Source organism: Protomyctophum parallelum, assembly GCF_964188405.1.
Source record: "Protomyctophum parallelum genome assembly, chromosome: 14".
Lineage (NCBI taxonomy): Eukaryota > Metazoa > Chordata > Actinopteri > Myctophiformes > Myctophidae > Protomyctophum > Protomyctophum parallelum.
In genome coordinates, this window is record NC_139709.1 from 27,521,118 (window position 1) to 27,543,035 (window position 21,918).

Consider the following 21,918-nt stretch of genomic DNA (forward strand, 5'->3'; position numbering starts at 1 on the left):
TTAGCAGCAGGAGAGGGAATTTGAATTTGAAAGGAAAGAGTAATGAGAAAGTGATAAAACCTTGCTTGAAAGCCAGCTATTTCTTTGTGATAGTAACCTCTGGTGCCCACCGTGCCCAAAGATAAATGCTAAGGAAGGACAGAACATCGCCATCTTAATCCCAAAAGACCCCTTCCACAAGGTGAGATTTGACTAACAGTCAAAGATAAATGCTAAGGAAGGACATGTCTCATTTGTTGTGACTTGGACTTGGTCATAACACAGACCATCGTCATCTTAATCCCAAAAGACACCTTCCACAAGGTGAGATTTGACTAACAGTGACTGTAAAAGACACAACACACCTCCAGTGACATAAACACCATGTCCATGGACCTTGACAAATGCATACCACACTGAGTTCGCTCTCAGACTAGTCCTGCGTGGCCAGACTACCGCCTCTCGCAATTTTCAAATGCTTCTGTCACACAGTCTGGAGCACGGTAAGCTCTGATCATGAGTAAATATAAAACGGAAGTGAAGCTTCCTCCCCACTTCCGTTAAGTCTTTATATTATCTTATATTTTGAACGGAAATGACAAACAGTCATTGTACGTAGTTCCAAACTCTATATAGCATTCGGAGATTGTATTGAATAGTTGTCTGGCTGCGTGAGACTTATACTCTCAGACTAAAACTGCTGTTGATAAATAATAAACCCAGTTGCAGGATTTATGGCAATCTACAGCAGGTTAGCACAAATCTCTGGTATTTTTATGAGATCAATAAGGAAAGAATTGTGCAGTATATTGCTGTTCACCTTTGGCCTGATGATATGTTGTTCTGACCATGTGAATATCACAGAGTGCCATATGGCACATGCCCAATTGTTTTGGGTAGAGCTTGGTCCCGTCACACAAGCAGTTCCTCCCTTATCTTTGTTTATGACTACGCTCTCTTTCTGCTTTTCACCACCAACCTGAGTTCTTAATGTATTTCTCAAGTGAGACCATAATTATAATAAACTTTTGTCTTATAATGTGAAGTGTCTCTGACTCCATGATCTCAATAGTTACTGATTGATACAATTCCACAACATTATATTAGTTTTGGTGCAGGTTTAAACTTTAAACAGATCATTCTATAAGGGGCTAAAGACTGACGTAAAATACATTACTCTGGGCATTTCAAAGTTTTGGGTAGGGATATGCATGACTAATCAAATATTCAAATATCAATAGAGGGATAATTGTTCTGTGAATATATAAAGAAAAGAAAAGAAAAAGAATATTCGTGACAGACAGACAGACAGGCAGGCAGGCACGCACACACAGTTTGCTCATACTAAGAAAGTAAATGTCAGTAAAAATCTTGCTCTTGCATTCACTACATTGCAATGCAATTGTAATGGATAAATTAACATTTAATGTATCTCATGATCTTTTCTCCCAGTTAAATAACACAAGACAGTACGCTCACACCTGCATGATTCTAGAATGATTTGCATTGTCGTTTCAACACCACAAATACCTAATTAATTTAAAGCCTTGCTTGTCATGGAAGGGGGATTCATTAACAATGTGACTTCACTTAAATAGCACACTGTGTGAGAACAAAGTAAACAAAAAACAGTCATCTACAGGATCAAAAGAACATTTTAGTATCCGTTGGAAAGGGAGCTGTCAATTACTGAACAGTGCTATATTATTAAGATATTTGTGAAGGAGGGGGTGGGAAATACTTTGATATCAAGCGTTATTTAATAAGGAGGAGTGAAGCCATACATTATTCCAAGAGAACATTAAGTGAGATCAGGAGAATAAGGCAAAGAGAAAGGAAATGAGTCAGAACGGCGTCACGTGGCAGGGTGTGTGCACAGGTGCCTTACAGTCAGACTGGATAGATCATCAGACAGTCTGGGTTCTGACAACTGAATGTGAGATGAATGAAAACTGGAAAACTGGAAAACTGCCACCATATATGGCCATCTCCATAAATCCATCTCCATAAATGGCATTTATATAGCGCCTTTATCCAAGGCACTTTACATAGATTGAATGGTGTGCATTACATTCACCCATTCACACACCGATGCAGGAGGAAACCATGCAAGGCACCAACCTGCACATCGGGAGCAATTAGGGGTTCAGAGTCTTGCTCAAGGACACTTCGACAGTAACTCTGGCGGAGCCCGGGTTTGAACCGGGTACCGCAAGGTTCCCATCCGGTCACTCTACCCCTGAGCCACCGCCGCTCACCATATACAGTATGAAGATCACGACACTGACCTCATCTAACCCTGGATAACCATACATGGAGAACACTGGACCATCACCTAGATCTGCATATATGGAGCGATATGGAGCCGGCCAGCAACTCTACATCTGACCTCAGACCCTTAGATCTCCATATATGGAGCTGACCTGACAGACCTGTTCTGACATTCCATACGTTGATCCCTCCCCACCCGTCCTTCCTGTTCCTTGATCTGACCTCATCAAACCCTGTACACTCAAGACACGCTCCATATATGGCCAGTACAGAATTATAATTCTCCCCCGTGCCAAAGCACCAGCGCTCACCCAGCAGTCTGCTGTCACCCAGGGGGATGCGTCTTACTGCTACTTTATTATACGACAGTGTAAATAATAACTACAATGGATCCATTAGAACACAGCTTATTTTTTTTACCTTTTCCTGAAAATATACAGTTCCACCCAACAGGGGCGAAATACTGCATATACTGTTGGGTGAACCTTTCTATAGTTTAAGGAATGTTCAGATCTGCTTAATACTGTTGCTATGTAGGTAAGTACAACTTTAGCATGGGACAGATTCAAGTCTGATTCAAGTCTGTCTAACAACTTAGTGGTTAGACAGACTTGCTGCGGCCGTGTACAAGTACATAAAAATTGTGATGTGCTGAGAGCACATCACAATTTTGTTGTACTTGTACCTGTACTTGTACCTGTACCTGTAACAATGACAAATCAACCTGATTCTGATTCTGACAGACCATCTCCTCCCCTTTCCCATCTTGGGAAGACTAGTAGGGGTTTGGGGATTACAGCTCCAGAAAGCATCATGTTATTCATGGGTTTCCCCTAAATACCATTGAGCATGAGGTATTTATTATTAAACAAAAGCAGCAAATTTGTCTAAAAAAATGATTATTGTAAGACACTAACAGGTATGCTGTGTCACTGTAAATCATAACATCATCACATTTCAGACCTTGGATATCTTTCACGTGTACGTATAGAAGACAATCTTATACGGTTTGATTCTTCTCCAAAAAGAACATTTTGGCTGCGACAGCATTACAAGCCAATGCAATAATTTAACTTACGTGCAAAATACTGCCAGGGACTGTATGTTCTCCCATGGTCCACAGAACGCTCCAGTACCCATAGGTCAGGACGAGGGGAGTTGGCAAACTTGATGAGGACATATGCCACATGGAAGAGCTGAAAATGAGAGCACAATGAGAAGTGTAAACAAAGAGTGATTGGATGTGCAGATTTGGGTCAAGATGTTCCTCCTGGTAGGAGACAGTACTCCCAGTACTATGTACCCTTGTGTAATATACAAAAAATCACATCCATGGACACTATGACATACAAAAATTGTCCATTCATTGTCAATAGGAATTTAATGTTTGTGTACGACAAAGTTTGTGCACACACACCAAAAGCTGATATAGGAAAAAAATCACACCCGTGTGAACTGAGTGGTGCAATTCACCCCTCCCCCCTCTCTCTCTCTATCTCTCTCTCTCTCTCTCATTAGCAGGCAACAGTGCAGCACTCTCTGGCACACTCTGGCACAATAGCGCCCCTACTGGTACTATTAGTCATACTGCTGCTCATTAACGTCACATAGGTGTATGACCACGGACATGGACATTGCTGTTCCTTGGAGTGGTTGCACCACTCAAAAACTGAGGGGGGACACATTTCTTAAACCACTTAAGGCCTGTTCATACTTACTCCGGTTTTAGGTGATAAGGTGACCACCGAAAACTACAACATAACGTCACGCCGCGGTGGTAAGCGACTCACCGCTCACCCCAACACTTTTACTAACCACCGTTTGGGTGGTCACCTTATCACCGAAAACCCATGAGTAGGCCTTAAGCCCTATATAATTCGTTGTACAACAAATTGCAAAAATACCTGATCTACAAGCTCACAGTGCATCACATCACAACATGATTACTTGTTTTTTAGATTGTTGAATTGTGATATTATCAAAGCTAAATATCAAACGTATCAGACAATCTACATTTCCCAAAGGGAAACGCATGTACTTGACTAGAAGCAGGAATAATCAAAATCAGAGGCATGGCTGCTAGACCTGACAAGTGACAACCCCCCCGAAAAAAAGAAGGAAATTGAACCCTGCAGAGTATGCTGGGCCACAGCCATGTCTACATGGATAATCTATCTCCACTCTCTAAGTTGCAAAGGTCCACCAGAGAGTTAATGACCTTAATGCAGCTATGAGACGTGAGGTAAGACATGGCCAAAGAACTATAAGGCCTTAATCAGGTTTAGCCATTGAGCTGATTCAGGAGCAGCTATGCTTATTTTACCCCCACTCTTGCAGCTTAACTTTATTTTCCAGTTTTCCCCACATGGTCATATTGTGGAGCAAAAAACAAACACCTAGCCAAAAGACACAGATATTGGAATTGAGGCAGTAAATATTGCTTGGGTGCCGTGGTGAGAACCTAGCAACTGAACTCATATAATTCAAGTATCTCTGCAGTCTCCATCTCTTCTATCAGAAGGGATACAGGCCAAACAAGAGCAGAAAATGATCCCAGCATCCTCTTGTCAGTCTCATGAAGCTCAATGTTTGCTTCATTATCCTTCATTATCCTTGAAAGCGGGTGGCTTCAGTTTGACTGAATAGAATTGAAACATATTTTCTTATCTAGTCAATGCGCACTTTGTTACAGCATGACATAATGTTGGCATTGTTTCTGAATTCACAGTCTATGACACCGACCTGCATGTCCACATGCTGGTTTATCGAAAATAAAATAAAAAGTCTAGCCTACACCCCAGTCTTGTTGAGGCTGCAACACAACATCTTTTCAAGTGATATGCTGCCACATATCTTAAACCAGCATTTAACATGCTCAAGAGACAGGATAAAGCAAGCATTTGAAAAACATGTGTTACCGATACCCCCACTCCCAAGTCCGACCCCACCCCGACAGCAGGGTTTAAGCGGTAAATGAAAACTGTATCTAAAATATAGTGTGTTATTTTAGAAAAATACCCATCTATAGACTGTCTGGCGTGTGCATGGGGTTCAAAAGGATGAGGGCAGGTCTACACTAGTCTAGCATCTTTCAGCACCCTGTTGAAAACCCCTGGCAGGCATTTGGAACATTCAGGGCTCTGTCTCTCCTTGCTTGCATGAGACAGGGAGCTAACACAGATAACTAAGCAAAGTAACGCAGAGCAAAGCCTGCATGTGCTGCAAAGTCGCAAACTCGTCAACAAGGCTCCACAATTATGTTGAAGGATTGCCATCCCCCACACTGAGAAATAATGACCACAAGTTCAAGAAGCTCTTGGGCTGATGGACCGTGACAACTGACAAGGTTCAAGGGGCAACTAGGACATTGTCTGGCCTTGTCCTTTAGAAAAGAAACAGTTGTTCATAAACAAGAAAATAATTTGCCCACAGACTGGAGGCTAATAAATCAATAATACGATAAGGTAATAGGATTGGTTAGTGTCATTGTTTTTCTTGTTTATATGCTGTAGATTTAGACTTCTGTTGTTGTAAAGATATTCACAGTTCACACTAATGTTTGGTGGTTTCATTAACTTTCTCTCTTACTGTCAGCAGCCACCTTTGAGGACCACAATTTATGATTCATCTTCAATGAATCATAAATTGGTCAGCTATGCAATTGTTTTGTTATTAAAGTATATTCATAACTACAATAAAATCAACCAATCAATCAAAAATGGGAGAAACTAAATTAGTAGCAGATGGCTACTAATCCTGACCTAATCAATAATGAACAGAAAGCGTCTTGCTAATTGCGACCTCTATTTTGCATCGGCCATGCCCTGAAGCGAATCTGAGAACACTTCCACCCGCATGCTACAGGATGTGCCAAGCACAGAAAAAAAGATAAATGGGAGCACACAAACAAAGCACGGGCTGCTGCCCCGCTAAAAACAGAAGCAGGGCTTTCGCAGAGAGAGAGGCGAGTGCCAAGTCTGCCTACTATCAATACTGATTCCGCAGGAGTGGGAGCAAGTTGAGTTCACACACGAGCTGAGGATGACGTTGGGGGAAGGGAGGCCAAAGGGACAGAGCGCGAAGGGGCACAGGGGGTAGGGGCGTGTCGCGTCCAGAGACGTGCCGATTGGCATGTTGGCCCATCTCAGATTCCAACCATAGCGTCACATTCCACCTCTCCGCTAATGCCTCCATGGCAGGGCAAGCAACTGCTTTGACAGACCTGTTACTGACAAGCACAGTGAAAATCTACACACAATAACATTGTCAGTGTTCATTTAACCCTGCTGCACAAATTGACCCAAATTGACCCGTATGATTTTAAACTCTCACTGGGAATTCTGATGTGCGGTTGTGTACTGTACTGTGTACTGTAGGAGAACTATGAGAGACAAGGAGACAGGCCAGAAAGCAAACACAAATAATTCAAGCGACCTACCACCATGAACAATTTGTAAAGCTTTAAGCTATCCATGTAGGCACATGCTCTTAAAAAAAAACTGTATGGATATCAGCGATTTCTCTTATTTAGCATAACTCTAATTTGGATCACATAATCACATAAATAAAGATTAGAATCACAACCACTGCCTGTTACAGGCCAGACGCTCAATTGCGCTATGTTGGAAGAATGTCAATGCCCCTACGATCGACTTTTGGCTGAGGAACTTAACAACCAGTTTGGCACATGAGAAACTAACATATGTAATTAGGAAGAAACCTGCGGTATTCTATAAGATATGGGAGAAGTTCTTGGACTTCATTAAGCAAGGTGATATTGAAGAGGCTTTGGATGTATAGTGGTTAATTGGAGTAGTCAGCTGTGGGGTGGGGGTAGGGAACTGTGCATTTGTTTGTTTAACTGTATGTAATGTGTTTTGTTTAACTGTATGCAATGTGTTTTATTTTCGTTTTATTTTTATTTTTGTCATTATTTTTGTTCTGTATTTATTGTCAAATAATTTTGTGATAAGATTTTGTTTGTATTTGTGCTGCCATGGGGATGTGGGGGGGAAAGATATATGTAAATTGTTTTGAAAAATACTTCTTTGTACTTTAAAGAAAATCAATAAACATACGTTTAAAAAAAAAAAAATCACAACCACATGCTGAGACTGTTTAAACCCCCATCTAGTCTAACTTCACGAATGTCACATAATGTGTAATATATCAACACAGCAATAACAAATGCATGCAGATAATATGTCCTGCAGTGTTGGAACCTGTCAGAATGAGATGTAGCTGGGAGACAGGGCCTGTTCCAGCATGGCTCGAGCCTCATTCTAAGTCTCTGTCCTGCCAGTCTAAACATTCACTCTGGAATTAGTGTATCCAGTGCCTATTGTGTGGAGCAGGCCTGAAATATCGTCATGGCATGCTGAGCGTACCAGCACAGATTCCAGTTGTGTACAAAGACATGGAACACATTGACAAGCTTGTGGCAACAACGCTTGAATAACATTTCAGCACAGTACATACATCACCAGCCCCTCCCTGCATCTGTTGTGCTAGGATGTTGGGCTAGGGATGCTAACGTGTGGGTGGGGGTGTCAGAAAGGTCAGGGGTTGAGTCATCACAGGTATCGGCTGTTTGACAGACACCCGCCCTCTCTTCCTCTACCCACAGCTCACATTCTTGACACTGACCCCAATAAACATCACATAATACAGAGCATAACATTTCCACTGCGAACCAGCCATCATGACAACCTGACATAATTTTCACAACAACAATCCATGAATCAAAGTATTTCAAAGAAACACACACACACACACACGTGCATGCACACAAATATACACACAGACTGTAGACACAACTCAATCACACATCACTCATATGATATTGATCTCTGACATTTCATTCGCAAGAGATTCGTGTGTGTGTGTGTATGTGTGTGTGTGTGTGTGACAGCTTGAGCATGATAAAGAATGCCCTTGAGTGGAAATTACGTACAGAGAACATGGGCCAACAGTGGCTCAGGAGGTAGCAACATGATGTCATGCTGCGGTGGTAACGTCCGCTCACCCAATTTAAATCACCTAAAACTGGACTATGAATAGGCCTTAACTGTTCCCCGGGTCCTGCTCAGTAGCTGCCCACTGATCCTAATATTGAGGATGGTTTCAATGCAGAGGACACATGTATGTACAAATGAACAATGAAACTTCCCTTTTCCCCAGAATTCCTGCCCTAATCTCTGTGTTGAGTAAGTGTGCATACTGTAGATGTACAGTATTAAGATGTATTGATGTATTGTAATTGTTGTTATAAGGAATAGACACAGACGTATACACACATGACGTCATAGTTCATTTATTTTGTCATTGACATGAATGGGAGTGGAATGGGAATTGGAGCGGTTAGCACCGCCTAATATAAACCCTAGGGGACTGCAGTCAAATTAATTTAGGGTTTTAAGTGGTTTAAAAACTCCAGTGCATTTGAGTATTGTTCCTGTGTTTCACAAAGGGTATTTAGCCTAACTTTTATTTGTTGACCTAAGAAGGCTAGCATGTATAACTCTAACATAAGCTCACCTAAACATATGAATCGACAAGTAATCTCTAGATTAATCAGGGGTATTTTGTAAGATTGCGATCCAATCTGGAAAGGTATGGTAGCCTATTTATTCAACGACTGCTGCTGAGAAGCAGATATGCCTCCTAATCCCAACTTCCAAGTAGAGGGTGTTAGAGAACCAACAGGACTAAATTTACTGTAAGACCAGAAGCCTGCTGGTAGATAGAAGCAGGCGTGGGCTGGCCAGTACCAGTGCAAAATCATGCATTGTTTTGTCCTATTAAACCTCACAGATATTTCTTTATTGTCTCCACCAGGCCGAAGGCATGGGGGGAGAGTATGTTTTGCACTCCGTCCGTCCGTCCGTCCGTCCGTCCGTGTGTGTGTGTGTGTGTGTGTGTGTCCGTCCGTCCGTCCGTCCGTGTGTCCGTGAGCAGCTAATCCCGGTCGATGCCAAATTTTGCACACACACTCCCTGGATGCCAACGATGAACCTCTGCCCCAAAATTTCCAGAACGGCCTGTTATAGCGCCACCAGGAGGCCGCTTTGTGCAAAACAAGTTTTTGCACAGTACACCTACAGATTTTGTCCAAACATCGCGCAAATTGGTACACAGTCTCTCTAGAGCCATTCAACGAAACGGGTCTTTCAGATTTCTCAGACTCCATCCTGATTGGTTAAGATTGGCTTCCAAAGTTCACAGGAGTGCTCAGTTTCAAACAAAATGCTGCAAATCATGAACACATCGCGTGATTTCCGTGAAATTGTGCACGCACATTCCCACTAGGCCGAGGAAGAAATGCCACATGAAGAATTTCAACTCAGCCTCAAGGTGGCGCTATAACTGGCCGAAAAGTTTTTTTACCTCTAATTTACTTTTGTTGCCCTTTTATCCAACCACCAGATGAAGGCAAGCTGCAATGTCCTACATTCCTATCCTGGTGGAGACCTGTGCCCAGAAGGGCACTTTTTCTAGTTTCCAGTCATTTCATACAAGCAGCACTTTGCGGATGATTACACTACTTTAGGTTAACGCTGCACTAAGTAACTTTGTTTAGTGATTACAATGATATTTCGTCCAATCTGGATGGTATGTTCTGCATACCATACTATTCTACATACATACAGCACATACAGCACTATGTTACTACAATATAACTTAACTAGAAAAAGTGCCCTTCTGGGCACAGGTCTCCACCAGGTTATCCACAGATCCGTGCAGTTAGAGGTAAAAACACTTTTCGGCCAGTTATAGCGCCACCTTGAGGCTGAGTTGAAATTGTTCATGTGGCATTTTGTCCTCGGCCTAGTGGGAATGTGGGTGCACAATTTCACGGAAATCACGCGATGTGTTCATGATTTGCAGCATTTTGTTTGAAACTGAGCACTCCTGTGAACTTTGGAAGCCAATCTTAACCAATCAGGATGGAGTCTGATAAATGTGAAAGACCCGTTTGGTTGAATGGCTCTAGAGAGACTGTGTACCAATTTGCGTGATGTTTGGACAAAATCTGTAGGTGTACTGTGCAAAAACTTGTTTTGCACAAAGCGGCCTCCTGGTGGCGCTATAACAGGCTGTTCTGGAAAGTTTGGGGCAGAGGTTCATCGTTGGCATCCAGGGAGTGTGTGTGCAAAATATGGCATCGACCGGGTTAACGGTGGCCGAGATTAGCTGCTCACGGACACACGGACGGACGGACGGACGGACACACGGACGGACGGAGTGCAAAACATACTCTCCCCACATGCCTTCGGCCTGGTGGAGACAATTATACAACTGGGGTGGTTGTCTCCCTGCTCTTGTCAAGGAAATGTGGAATACCTAAGTTGTACATTTAAGGACATCATAAACCAAACCATGAGAAGCTGTTTTCTGTCCCCACTGACATTTGACCTGTGTGGTCTGGAGGGGTCTTCCTGATGTCATGTGTTAAGACCCACCTACTCCCTGAGGGGGGGGGGGGGGGGGGGGGGGGGGGTAGTAATGTATTTAAGATGAAGTCTAACTGAGATGTGTTGAGTCAGTACATGGTGTTCCATTGTAACGCTGCACTGCACTCCGTATTCGAATACATTTATTCCAATACTCTGAAACTCAGAATTGTGTCTGTCTCATTATTTTGGTTAACTGTGTTATAAGTGCTCACCGAAAGATTTCTTTAACACTCTTCAGAATCAGAATCAGCTATTGTCACATCACAAGTTTACAGGTGTAAAAACGTGGGTGAAATGTATTTCTATTTAGATCGTGTGTCTGGTTTTGGTTTGACTGGTTGACAAGCAGTAATTGTCTAACCTTCAAAAGTCAGTTCCTCCCCTGAGCAAATAGCCAGGCTCCATTAGCTCAGCGGTAAAAACACGAGACGAGAGTTCAAATCCAGGGTAGAAGAAAGAAAAGGTTAGTCCTTGCATGTGCATTCCTGTGCAGTGTGCACCCATTACTTCGAATTACTATTTTTCCACATTTATGTCCATGTTATACCAGCGAACTAAATCTGACGTTACCAAAGTTCAATTTAAGTTACCAACTTAATAAGTTGGTAATACCTTTTACATTTGACTGCTACAGTAACTTAGTCATTCCTCATTTTTGGATTATTACATTTTTTGTGCCAAATGGTGTTGATAACTGGTCCAATTGAATAAAGGGAGATTCCACTGCGCCTCAAGATGAAATCAGGCTAATCCGGTGCATCAGGAGCTGACATGGAGCAACTGGGATGAGTGGAGCCTTTTACTAAGACCGGGAAAGTATCTGTGTTGTTTTGGATTTTAGCACAAATATATCCGAGTAGGTCAGCTACAGTACGTCCCTGGTTAATATAGAACAGGTTGCAAGGCAAAAGAACGACAACGTTTCGAACATCTTCGTCAGGTCATCCTGATATAATATCATAACAGTGTTTAGTTTATATTTCTTTAATTAGCCGTCTGATACACTGCACTCTATTATTTCTGTCAATCTGGACAGATACGGGGGGCGCTGTAAGGCAGATTTCTGTTCCCCGTCCGCCCACCGTGATGAAAGCTGTCTGAGTGAAGCTCCCGAGCATCTGCTGTTGGAGTCAAGGAATGTATCATAAAGGAGAAAGAGGCAACGCCTTCTGCTGGGACTGGGAGTGGATCAGGCCTGTCAAACGGAGCACATCGCAGCACAATGGGGTGGAGCCGTCCTAGTACAGTTTGAAACAATGCAATGTGCAACTGTTTGTCTGTGTGCAACAGGTGGTGCTGGTGGAAGACAGTGGGGGTAGGGTATTATTTATTTATTATTTGTATTACTATTTTTACTCCACTGAATCCACTGAATTAGACATATCCTCCAACAAAATAATGTTCACCCCCATTATGTGGATTTACCAAAAGCCAAGTCAATGAAAATGATGTTGTTTTTTTTATGCAATATAGCAAGAGATTTTAGGTGCAGCTGTAGTTCAGTAATAAATGAACACTTTACTGTTTGGTGTATGATTGCTAATTTATACTATTATGGTAATCAGGCCATCTCAAGACGCATTGCAGAGTTCAGATTCAACAATACTTCAAATGACAAATAGTCAGTTTATACTAGTTAGTTTATACTATTAAGAAATTGAAAAATTCAAAGAACATGAACAAATCATTCTAAGATACAAAGCTTGTGTGATGTGTAAGCTGAGAAGTGTGTCATAGTCAATACAGTATCATCCCAGAACATGACAATCACAGATTGCATTTGATAAGGTTCTGCTCATTGTTCTGAATGTATAAGATGTAGAACAAAAACATCAACAGCTGCCATGTAAGTTGAGTGTGCATTAGTGAGGGGGGAGAAATTAAGAAAGAGAGCGCACAAATAAGAGAATGTGAAATAACTATATTATTGAGTTTTGTAACTTTAGTTTGACAACGGCTGAGTGTGTTGTACAACTTTAGCATGCTCTTTGTTGGACAAATTGATGTATGCTTCTCATCTAAATAAAATGTTTCTATACTAGATTATTAGAGCTTGGGACTTTCCTACATCTCCCAAAAACTAGAGGTGCTCCGATCCGATCGATCAGCCACCGATCAGTGATCGGACGATTTTCACTACAAATGAACTCGATTGGTGATTGGCAATTTACCCGATCTGTAGAAACCGATCTTTGTCAAGTCCACCAGACAGTGGCCTTGTGGTTAGAGTGTCAGGGGAGGGAGGTCAGGGGTTCGATCCGTGATTGGGATCGGTCACCAAAAACCTGATCGGGGCACCTCTGCCAAAAACACAGATAAAAACACTTGATTGGCAGTGGTATTCAAATGGCGGCCTGTGGAGCGCCCCCTTGTGGCCCCTGGAAGAGGGGGGGGGGGGGGGGAATTCTGGGAATAATAAAGTTACAGGTATTGTGTGTGTGATATGAAGTGTGAGATTACCATAATGACACTATGACAGTAATACTTAATGATATTCAAGGGGACTTCAGTCACATTAGACTAGACGAGAGCACTGCAGAGGGCAGGTGTGTGTGCGTGTGTGTGTGTGTGTGTGTGTGTGTGTGTGTGTGTGTGTGTGTGTGTGTGTCTCCAGCTAGTGCTCGTTGGTTGTCATTATGGTCAAGGCAATTATGTTTATGCACTGTCAAATAGATCTACATCTATTCTAAGGTAGCATACAGTATACCTATATATTATCCTGCTCATTACTGTGCAGAAATATATACATAAATCTTCGTGTTTGAGCACAAAATGCATTTTGAGAACCCACAAATGTTCACGCTTCATGCGCACACTGTGCGCCCCCCCCCCCCCCCCCCCACACACACAATCATTCTACAGTTGTGGCCCCTGGTCTAATCTAATTGAATACCCCTAAGTATTTACTTGTCATTGTCCACGTTTAAGATGGGACACTGAGCAGAACTACAAAAAATAGAGTGGTCACTGCATCAGAGGAGCGCATGCAACACTTGTCTACACCTATTATCTACAACTTCACACACTAAATTCTAACACTAAATGAAACCAGTCAAATTAAGCTACAATCAAAATGTGAAAAAAATCCATTAAATCGCATGTAGGAAAAGGTTGTGTGTGCCCATATCATATGTACTATTGACATGAAAAGGTGTATAATGCCTAAGTTATCCCTCATAATCTTTTCCACAATAGAGCGCCAGGTTTAGGAGCCACGGCTGTCCAGCAATACCCCGTGATGTACACTCCTCCAAGCCAGACTGCTGCTGCTGCTGCTAACTGGCACGAGGTGGGCTGCTAGTGGAGTTGTAAATATCTGCCGGTTTGGCTTGGCGCCTCTAGCAGCCATGGCTAAAGACAGGCACTTACGTCACGTCTATCATCACCACAGCAATAGCCAGGGGCATGTCTAATAGACAGTCATGTCTGTAAGGAGATTGACAAGGACCCTGCCAAGTGACAACTGCACTACATTCATTCACTACAGTCATCTTTGGTAACTACTAACTAGCTTTTGTTAGGTATAAGGCTACACCCCCCCCCCCCCCCCCCATGTGAAAAGATTTTGTGCCAGGGACCACCTGGCACCGAACAGATTTTTGTTGTTACTGTTAGATTAGATTTAGTACAGAACTAGAATATGCAGTCCTCTGCCAGGCCGGGTTGCCTACCCAGGGCTTGTAATACTAATGTTTAGAGAGTGAAACTTTTAGCCAGTGAAATAATAGTGAGATTTAACTGTTTCTCATTTTGCTGCAGCTGATGATTATAATGTTTTTATTATTATAGGATTACAGCCATACAGTACATCCTGACAGAGTGTACCAGCGATGTGATGTCAGACATAATTTTGGGTTTGAATATTGTCAATGTTTAAAAAACATAATGTGTGTGTGTGTGTGTGTGTGTGTGTGTGTGTGTGTGTGTGCATGCGTGCGTGCGTGCGTGCGTGCGTGCGTGCGTGCGTGCGTGCGTGCGTTTTCTCTCCACCAGTTTACCCCACCTCTTAAATCCATTTTCCCAGTGAAAAGAGAAGGTCAGGTCACTTTCAGAAAGGTTTGAGAAGAATAAAACCTTTGTGGGCATCCGAGAGTGCAGCAAGGATGTCATACAATACAGCCTGCAAGAGCTTCAGCACAAAAGGGAGCGATGGGTGCGTTTTAAACATTCAAATCAATGTTGTGCACATGGAGGTAGACCCCAGAGAGTGGATTATGTTATAGAGGAATTCTCTTTCAAAGCATTCCTGCCCTGGAAGCCTCCATCTCCCAAGTCTGACAGAATTAAATAACAGGCGGAAATGACAAAACCTACTAACTGTTCCCAAAAGAGCATAATTCTGTGTTGATCTTTTAATCTTATCACACTGGGGCATTTTCAGATCTAAGGAAACACTTGGCTGGTATTGACCAAAACAGAGTGGAGAACAAGCGTCTCTCAAATCCTACCACCAGTCGTAGATAACCACTCCACAACATGCCGCTTTCCAAGGCAATTAGAGCCTATTCACACCACAAAAGCGGTTATACTCTGAGCTGTAATCTACTAGACACAAACTAAATCAGAACACATTATCCACAGGTATAATCCATAGAAAAAGGTCTAACAAAAGAAGGTAAATCAGTCCCTTATACATATCACTGCACAATGTGCACATGCTAATCAAGAAGTTCATTCAAACCAATAGTGCACAGCACAATGTCTGCTCCGCGTCAGAAAGCCACCAATCAAAAGGATTTAGGTGTCATCAGTTGGCACAGACGGCAGTAAGCCCTGGCATTTCAGTCTCACGTGGGCTGCTCTGGACCAGTCGTAGAGATTTATACATGTGGTCAGGGCTCCTAAAAATACATTCCCGAGAAAAACTGACAGGCCAATACATGGTACAAATGTTCACTAGAACAATGAGTGGCCACCCATGTCCTGAAAATAGTTTAGCAAGGCCAAATATTACTGGAACGTGACTTGGGGTGGTTTGGGGTGGTTTGGGGTGGGGCCACCCATGGTATAAGCTTGTGTTAAAATGGTCCTAACCTATAGGCACATCAGCCCCTTAAGATAAATTAGCAAAAAAAGAAGGGATACAACTGTATGGGTCACTGTCCTATGAATATAGAATAAAAAATAACTAAAACAAAGACAAACTTAATTGCCAAGGACATTTTACCAAAGCCCACTGGATCCACCAGCCCTAAAGAACCCAAAAGAAACCAATCAAGGTCATTTCCAGACACAATAAACTAGAGGATTTGTCATGGGTCACACATCAAAAGGCAAGAACTCTGCCAGTCTCAGACACAACACTAAGCCAAAAGTAAAGAGCATTGAGCATGAAGCTTCATGATCTTGACACAAGATGAATGCTGCATACAGTACAGTACATCTACTCATTTTCTCCACTGATGGACCAATATCTTTTCTTCTAAAATGTTAAATGAATGTAGTTTATCAAGACTCTCCAGGAATACCTTTCTTACAGTATTGGTATAATCCTTTAAGAGGCTATTTTTGCTATTGGGTAGATTAGTCTTTCACTAGAGCTTAACTAAGGCAGCCCTTACTTCAAACAAGGATCACAGGGCAGACGGAAATGGCCGTCAAAGAAGCCTCTGCCTTTGAACCTTGCCGTTCATACATAAACATTTTATATGCCATTATCTGATATATCCGCTGAGAGAGATTGAAGATAACTCAAGTGAAGGGAGGCACCTGCGTTGGCCTTAAAAGAAAACCACAAGACTCATTCAACTGGATCCAGCCCACACATTTCTGTGACCGCATCATCTACAGCAGTGGTTCCCAAAGTGGGGTCCGGGGACCCCCAGGGGTCCTTGAGGGAGTTCCAGGGGGTCCGCAGCTAAATGATAGTTAGGAACCAAAATGGATCCTTATGGGTCTGTAACTCTGAGAGTGTAAAAATGTACACTCTCAAGAGTTAAATTAACATTGATTTTACTATAAATTGAGGTCTCAGAGATAGAAATGCCATTAAATAGGAGTCCGTAGACTAATGCATGTCAAACTGGGGGTTCTTGAAATTTAACGGGTTGAGAATCACTGCGAGAGCCGTAAAAATCTTCTCTTATTGGGGTCCCTGGCAGGGCTGGACTGAGACAAATATTCAGCCCGGACATTTTTGCGGAATTTGGCCCGGACTGGCCCACCACAACCAGCACGCAGATACTCTACTGACGTTTCGGGTCGAGGCCCATACAAATACTTGAAATACAAGCCCTAAACACCACACCACATTTACAGTACAACATCAATGATACACAACCAACAGACAACTAATTTAACATATGCCCACCGGGCATATGCCTGGTACGTCTTGTGGCCATATCTCTTCAAATGGGGGTCCGTGGACCAATTCGTGTCAATTTGAAAAAGTTTGGGAACCACTGCTCTACAGTATTTTAGCATCTACAAAGCCCTCAGAGCCTCAGGTTGAACAGCCTCCCACAACATCTCCCACAATTCTCTCCTTGCCTGAAAGGTGTGCAAGCTTACATAATGTGTAGGAAGGAAGAGAGTCATAAAGTGCCCTGTAAGTCATATATCACCTGAGGTTTAAACACAGGTAGAGGTCCAAACAAAACCCATATCAAAGCCGAAATAAGTAACTACCGAAACACTCTCACCATATACAACCTATATCATTAAGTCGAAGTGATATGCCTTGGGATGTTTACGCCTTAATGGGTTTATCACTTTGAGTGGAATGCTTGCAATTATGTTTTGGCAGCACCTCGCTGAGTTTGCTGAATTTAAAAGCCACATGTTATAAAAGGTGCCAACCCACAATTCTCCCATTACAACTATTTGAAAGCATTTTTCCACTAAAATATGGTGTGTCTCTTCCAAAAAACGACAATTGTTACCGAAGAAAAAAGAAAAAAAAGAAGATAAAAACAAAACAAAAAAAAACTCTAAGACCACCAAGACCCAAGTGCGTCGTGTTCAGAATCTCACAGGTTGCATCAGATACAGGGTGACAGGTGAAGGCAGGGTTATGTCATGTGTCATGTTGTCTCTTCATGCCGCAATACCACTTCCCCCACTGTCAAATAAACAGAGCATTACCACGTATTAAAGTGACTAGGACATCCCTAGAGGCCCTGCATGCATCCATCCTTTCATAAAGCATATAATGCTATATTTAGCCTCTGTGGCCCCTCACTCAGCTCAGGGGTGGGGGGGGAATGGGATCAGTGTGTTTTATTGTTGTTTGTCCAACTGAAACATACCCCAGACCCACGTTCAGTTCATATAGCCGCCTCAACCAACAGGTCCAGTCCTCCACCTGCACTCCCTCACTCAAGACTTAACCTCCCTCTGATCCCTAATCCCTGGGCAGAATTCTTCTCTCTTTCCTCACAGTGGATAATTGAGCATTAGGTGCAATTTCATGGGCCATGAGCCAAACTCCTGCCACAGACACGGGTCATAATGGACGCATATCCCCCGACCAAAGAGGCGTGAATCTGATTCCTGGCAATATGCCAACTGCAGGACATCACTCACATGACCACCACTAAGACGAGGAGGCTCACACTTGAAGTATTCTACTTGGCAGTAGAACAACATGAAAATGCAAAGAATTCACGGCTATAAAGACAAGCAGAGACAACACCAAAACACAGCAAATGAAGAGCTAGGATTTCTGGTAGGAATTCACAGAATGCTCGCCTTAAAAAACGCTCACCCTCGACCTCACGCTGACCACTCAGTGGGGCGGTTCTTGTATTATTTTTTTATCTGATTTACTGAGTTTAAAATAAGTTTAAGGTTAGGCATAGTTTTACTGGGATTAAGTTTAGGAATATGGTTAGCTTTTGCCACAGTTTTACTAAGGTTAGGAATAAGGTTAGGTTTAAACGTTTAAGCATAGTTTACTTGGGTTACGTTTAGGAATACCAGCCTAGTAGTAGTTCTGCTGGCTGTACGCCCGGGGCGACTGTGTTTTGAGGCGAGTTTGTTGGTATATTCATCAAACCGAAGGCCTCCAGCCACCTCACACAAAATATAAAAGGTAGGTGGCTAGCGCACATCCAGTTCTTGTCTGGTGCTGGACCAAGGTAAGTACAATGAAGAGAGGAGAGTCCGCACACAGATTTGCTCCAAGGTGTTTGCTTTTTATTCAAAACACCATAATTAATACACAACGTTTCGGCCGTGAACGGCCTTCATCAGGTGATGAAGGCCGTTCATAATGCAACTACTCAACTCACATCAGTACACCAAGAGCTGAGGCAGAATACAACATCCCTCTATTCCCTCCTGCAACATCCAAGTGTCATATTCTATACTGTCACCACAGAACACTTGTCATTTGCATGTCATGCAATACAGTAGGTGAATTCCTTATAGTGGACTCAAGTGTGTTGATCTCTCACCTGCCCAAGGTCCAGAGTGACGTTCACCTCGTTGTAGACCAGTCCCCTGGAAAGAGGAGGGCTTTGCCACCAGCGCTCTGTTCCATCAATGGCATTGGTCACTGGGTGAGCGTCGCTTGGGTCATCGGCATTGCAATAGTCGCAGAAACCCTACAGTGGATGGAAATCATTGGCACTTGTAAGTTGTAAGTATATGAGAGGTGGTGTCAGTGTTAGACACGAAAGGGAAAATAGGCCATCAAGCAAGAATGAGTCCTATACCTAATACCTTTAAAAAAAATCTAAAGTAGGCTATAGGCCTAAATTACATGCATGATCCAAATGGAGTAGGTGTAGGCCTCAATGCCTCATTGAGAAGAGACAGCAGTGGCAATAACGATCCTTCAAAATAAGTCGATAGGGTCTTTCATTTAGAAAACTCGGGAGTAGGCTAAACACAATGGTGGTGTAAAACTATTTGGCAGATGTACAACTTGGTCAGGGCAGGGAGAGTTGCCAGGTTTCCCTGCGGGGATTTAATGACTCATTTAGTAGCAAGTGGGAATGGAACATTTGGCGGGGACCCGGACAACAGTTTAATGACTCAGATTTCGTTTTTAGGTTCCCCCCCCCCCCCCCATATATTTTGCAGGTGCCCAGAATGAGACTATAGCCTATTTAACCTTTATTTATATGCATATATAGAAAAAGGTAACCATCCAATTATAAGTTCCACTTCATTCTTACCTGTACATTTTGAGTAGGAATTCTAAAGCTGGGTCCCCCGACAAGCTTACAATACAAGTCTTGTCGCGCTCTCCCCGTCTCATCCTGGCCGCAGGTGGCGGTGGCAGAGATCCGTGCCCCTTCGGCGAGATTGAAATAGGCCGGGCTCAAACTGAACCCCGTGATTTCGTTGAACAATACTTGTCCGTTTACAACAACGTCCCTGAAAAATGATATCGACAAGGTAAAAAAGAGAGCGCCGAGATGAGCTGCTCCTCTCATCCCTCTCGCCATGGTGTTCCACGTTTATAAATCCCCCTGTAGATGCTGAGCAATCCGCAGCTATTGCAGTTCATGCCATCATCTCCATGAAATGTGCCCAGTAGGCTACAGCGCGCATCAAACTCTTTTAAAAGGACAACTGGCACTTCTACTGCGTACGCATGAAGCCTGCTCTTCTACAAACCACGTTTTCCGTTGCATGTTTCCAAGCGAATGAACGCCTCTCCTCTCTCCTCCCGGGTTTCCTTCAAACAGTATAGGCTGCCACACGGGGAGTATCAGGTGTCAGACTGTCAATGGTCAGAGAGAGAGAGAGAGAGCTCCTCTCGCTATAAAGTAACGCACCGACTGCATGGGGGCAAAGGTCCCCTTTATCTGCGCACAAACCTGGCTGCATTTACGCGCATATCGTATCAAAATCTCTGAAAGCGGCGCCCGTTCAATGGAGTTCAATTCAATGGACAGGTGGCGCCATCTCGAGTTTTTTTTTGTTGCTCTTATTGGGAAGTTTTGATTGATTGAATAGCCTACTAATTATTTAGTAACAGTTTACAGATTGTAGCCTACAGAGGTACAGTCTACGGTAAAATAAATAAATAAAAAAAGAATAACGCAAAAAGCCCTGGAGCTTAAATTGTTCTCATATTATATTAGTAGGCTATGGGATTAAAGGTATATTCAGTGATTTCACTTAATTCAAATATCACTTATTTTTTTGTTTTGTTGTGATAATCCTCCCTACTATAGAGTGTGCTGGCCATATAAGGAGTTCCTCCCTGTCCCCAGTTAACTCCTGGGGGTCAAAAAGCCTTAGGTTTCGTTTTTGACTCTCTATCCTGATTGGACGAAAGGCTGGGTCCCACAGCCAAAAACGAAACTTAAGGTTTTTTGAGTGAAATCACTGAATATACCTTTAATGAGCGTGTGAACAATTGGTCGAGAAGGCTTACAAGTAGAAAGAGTCAAGAGAACTGGGGAGGGTATCAATCTTTTAGAACAGTAGCCTACTTAGGCCTATGTAGACCGATTCACAGAGGGTTTCCTGGGTGCGGCCATTACTGAGGTGTACCATTGAGTGCAGCAGCACTGATTAGCTAGACCTGGCCTACGGAGCACCTGCTCCATGGATTACACCTCAGTAATGGCCGCGCCCAGGGCACCCCTCTGTGAATCGGTCTATAGGGAGGGGAGCCGAATTTCTAAAGTTATGAATTCACTTACGATTTCATGTGGGCCTTGTGGCAACAGTGGCATGCATACACAACACTAACGCCCTGAACGCACAGGTGTAATAAATATATAAAAGGACACTCACGATTTTAAAGCAGTGGTTCACAAACTATTTAATTTCAAGGGCGCCAGTTTGGTATGCAATTAAGCCACGGACCCCCATAAGTCTGAGTTAAAGACCCAAACATAAACCCATAACTTAAGGGTCCATTTGGTTATAACCAGAGCTGCCATGTCTCACCCTTTGAGTGTGACAGTCACGCAATTTAACCCTTTACCACGCACCACGCCACACATGCCATTTCACACGCATTATAATGATAAATAACAATTTTCTCTGCGGCTCCGCCGCGTAATAACGCACGTCGCACGAACGGTAAAATAGCCGATCTGCATGCAGCGCTGATATAGCCTATGCAGGAGGGACCAAATCGTCAGCAGGGTCCGACTGTGTCTGTGTGACGCATGGAAATGAGCCATGCGGAGTTTAACATCGCTTCGAAATATTTTTCATGGAAGAGAATATAGCCCCCACAAGTTACAACAAGTGAGTAAGTGACCTGTGACTATCTCTCTTCTTAACTGGTGTGTGGCCGCGG

At 43.0% G+C, this 21,918-nt stretch overlaps 1 protein-coding gene across 2 annotated transcripts in view; it reads right to left on the reverse strand.

Annotated features, from left to right (window-relative positions):
- Positions 1–20,436, reverse strand: part of LOC310870627 (laminin subunit alpha-3-like) — an 88,742-nt gene extending 68,306 nt beyond the window's left edge. Inside the window, exons 1-3 of one of the 2 annotated variants that reach the window (XM_083781885.1) lie at positions 19,829–20,436; positions 19,103–19,252; positions 3,329–3,446 (exon numbers count right to left, since the gene is read on the reverse strand). In XM_083781885.1, coding sequence (XP_083638011.1) covers positions 3,329–3,446; positions 19,103–19,252; positions 19,829–20,101 — 541 coding nt within the window. In that variant the 5' untranslated portion in view covers positions 20,102–20,436. The remainder of the gene's footprint in view (positions 1–3,328; positions 3,447–19,102; positions 19,253–19,828) is intronic. The other variant, XM_083781886.1, reaches the window with a different exon arrangement.
- Between the last annotated feature and the right edge of the window lie 1,482 nt (positions 20,437–21,918).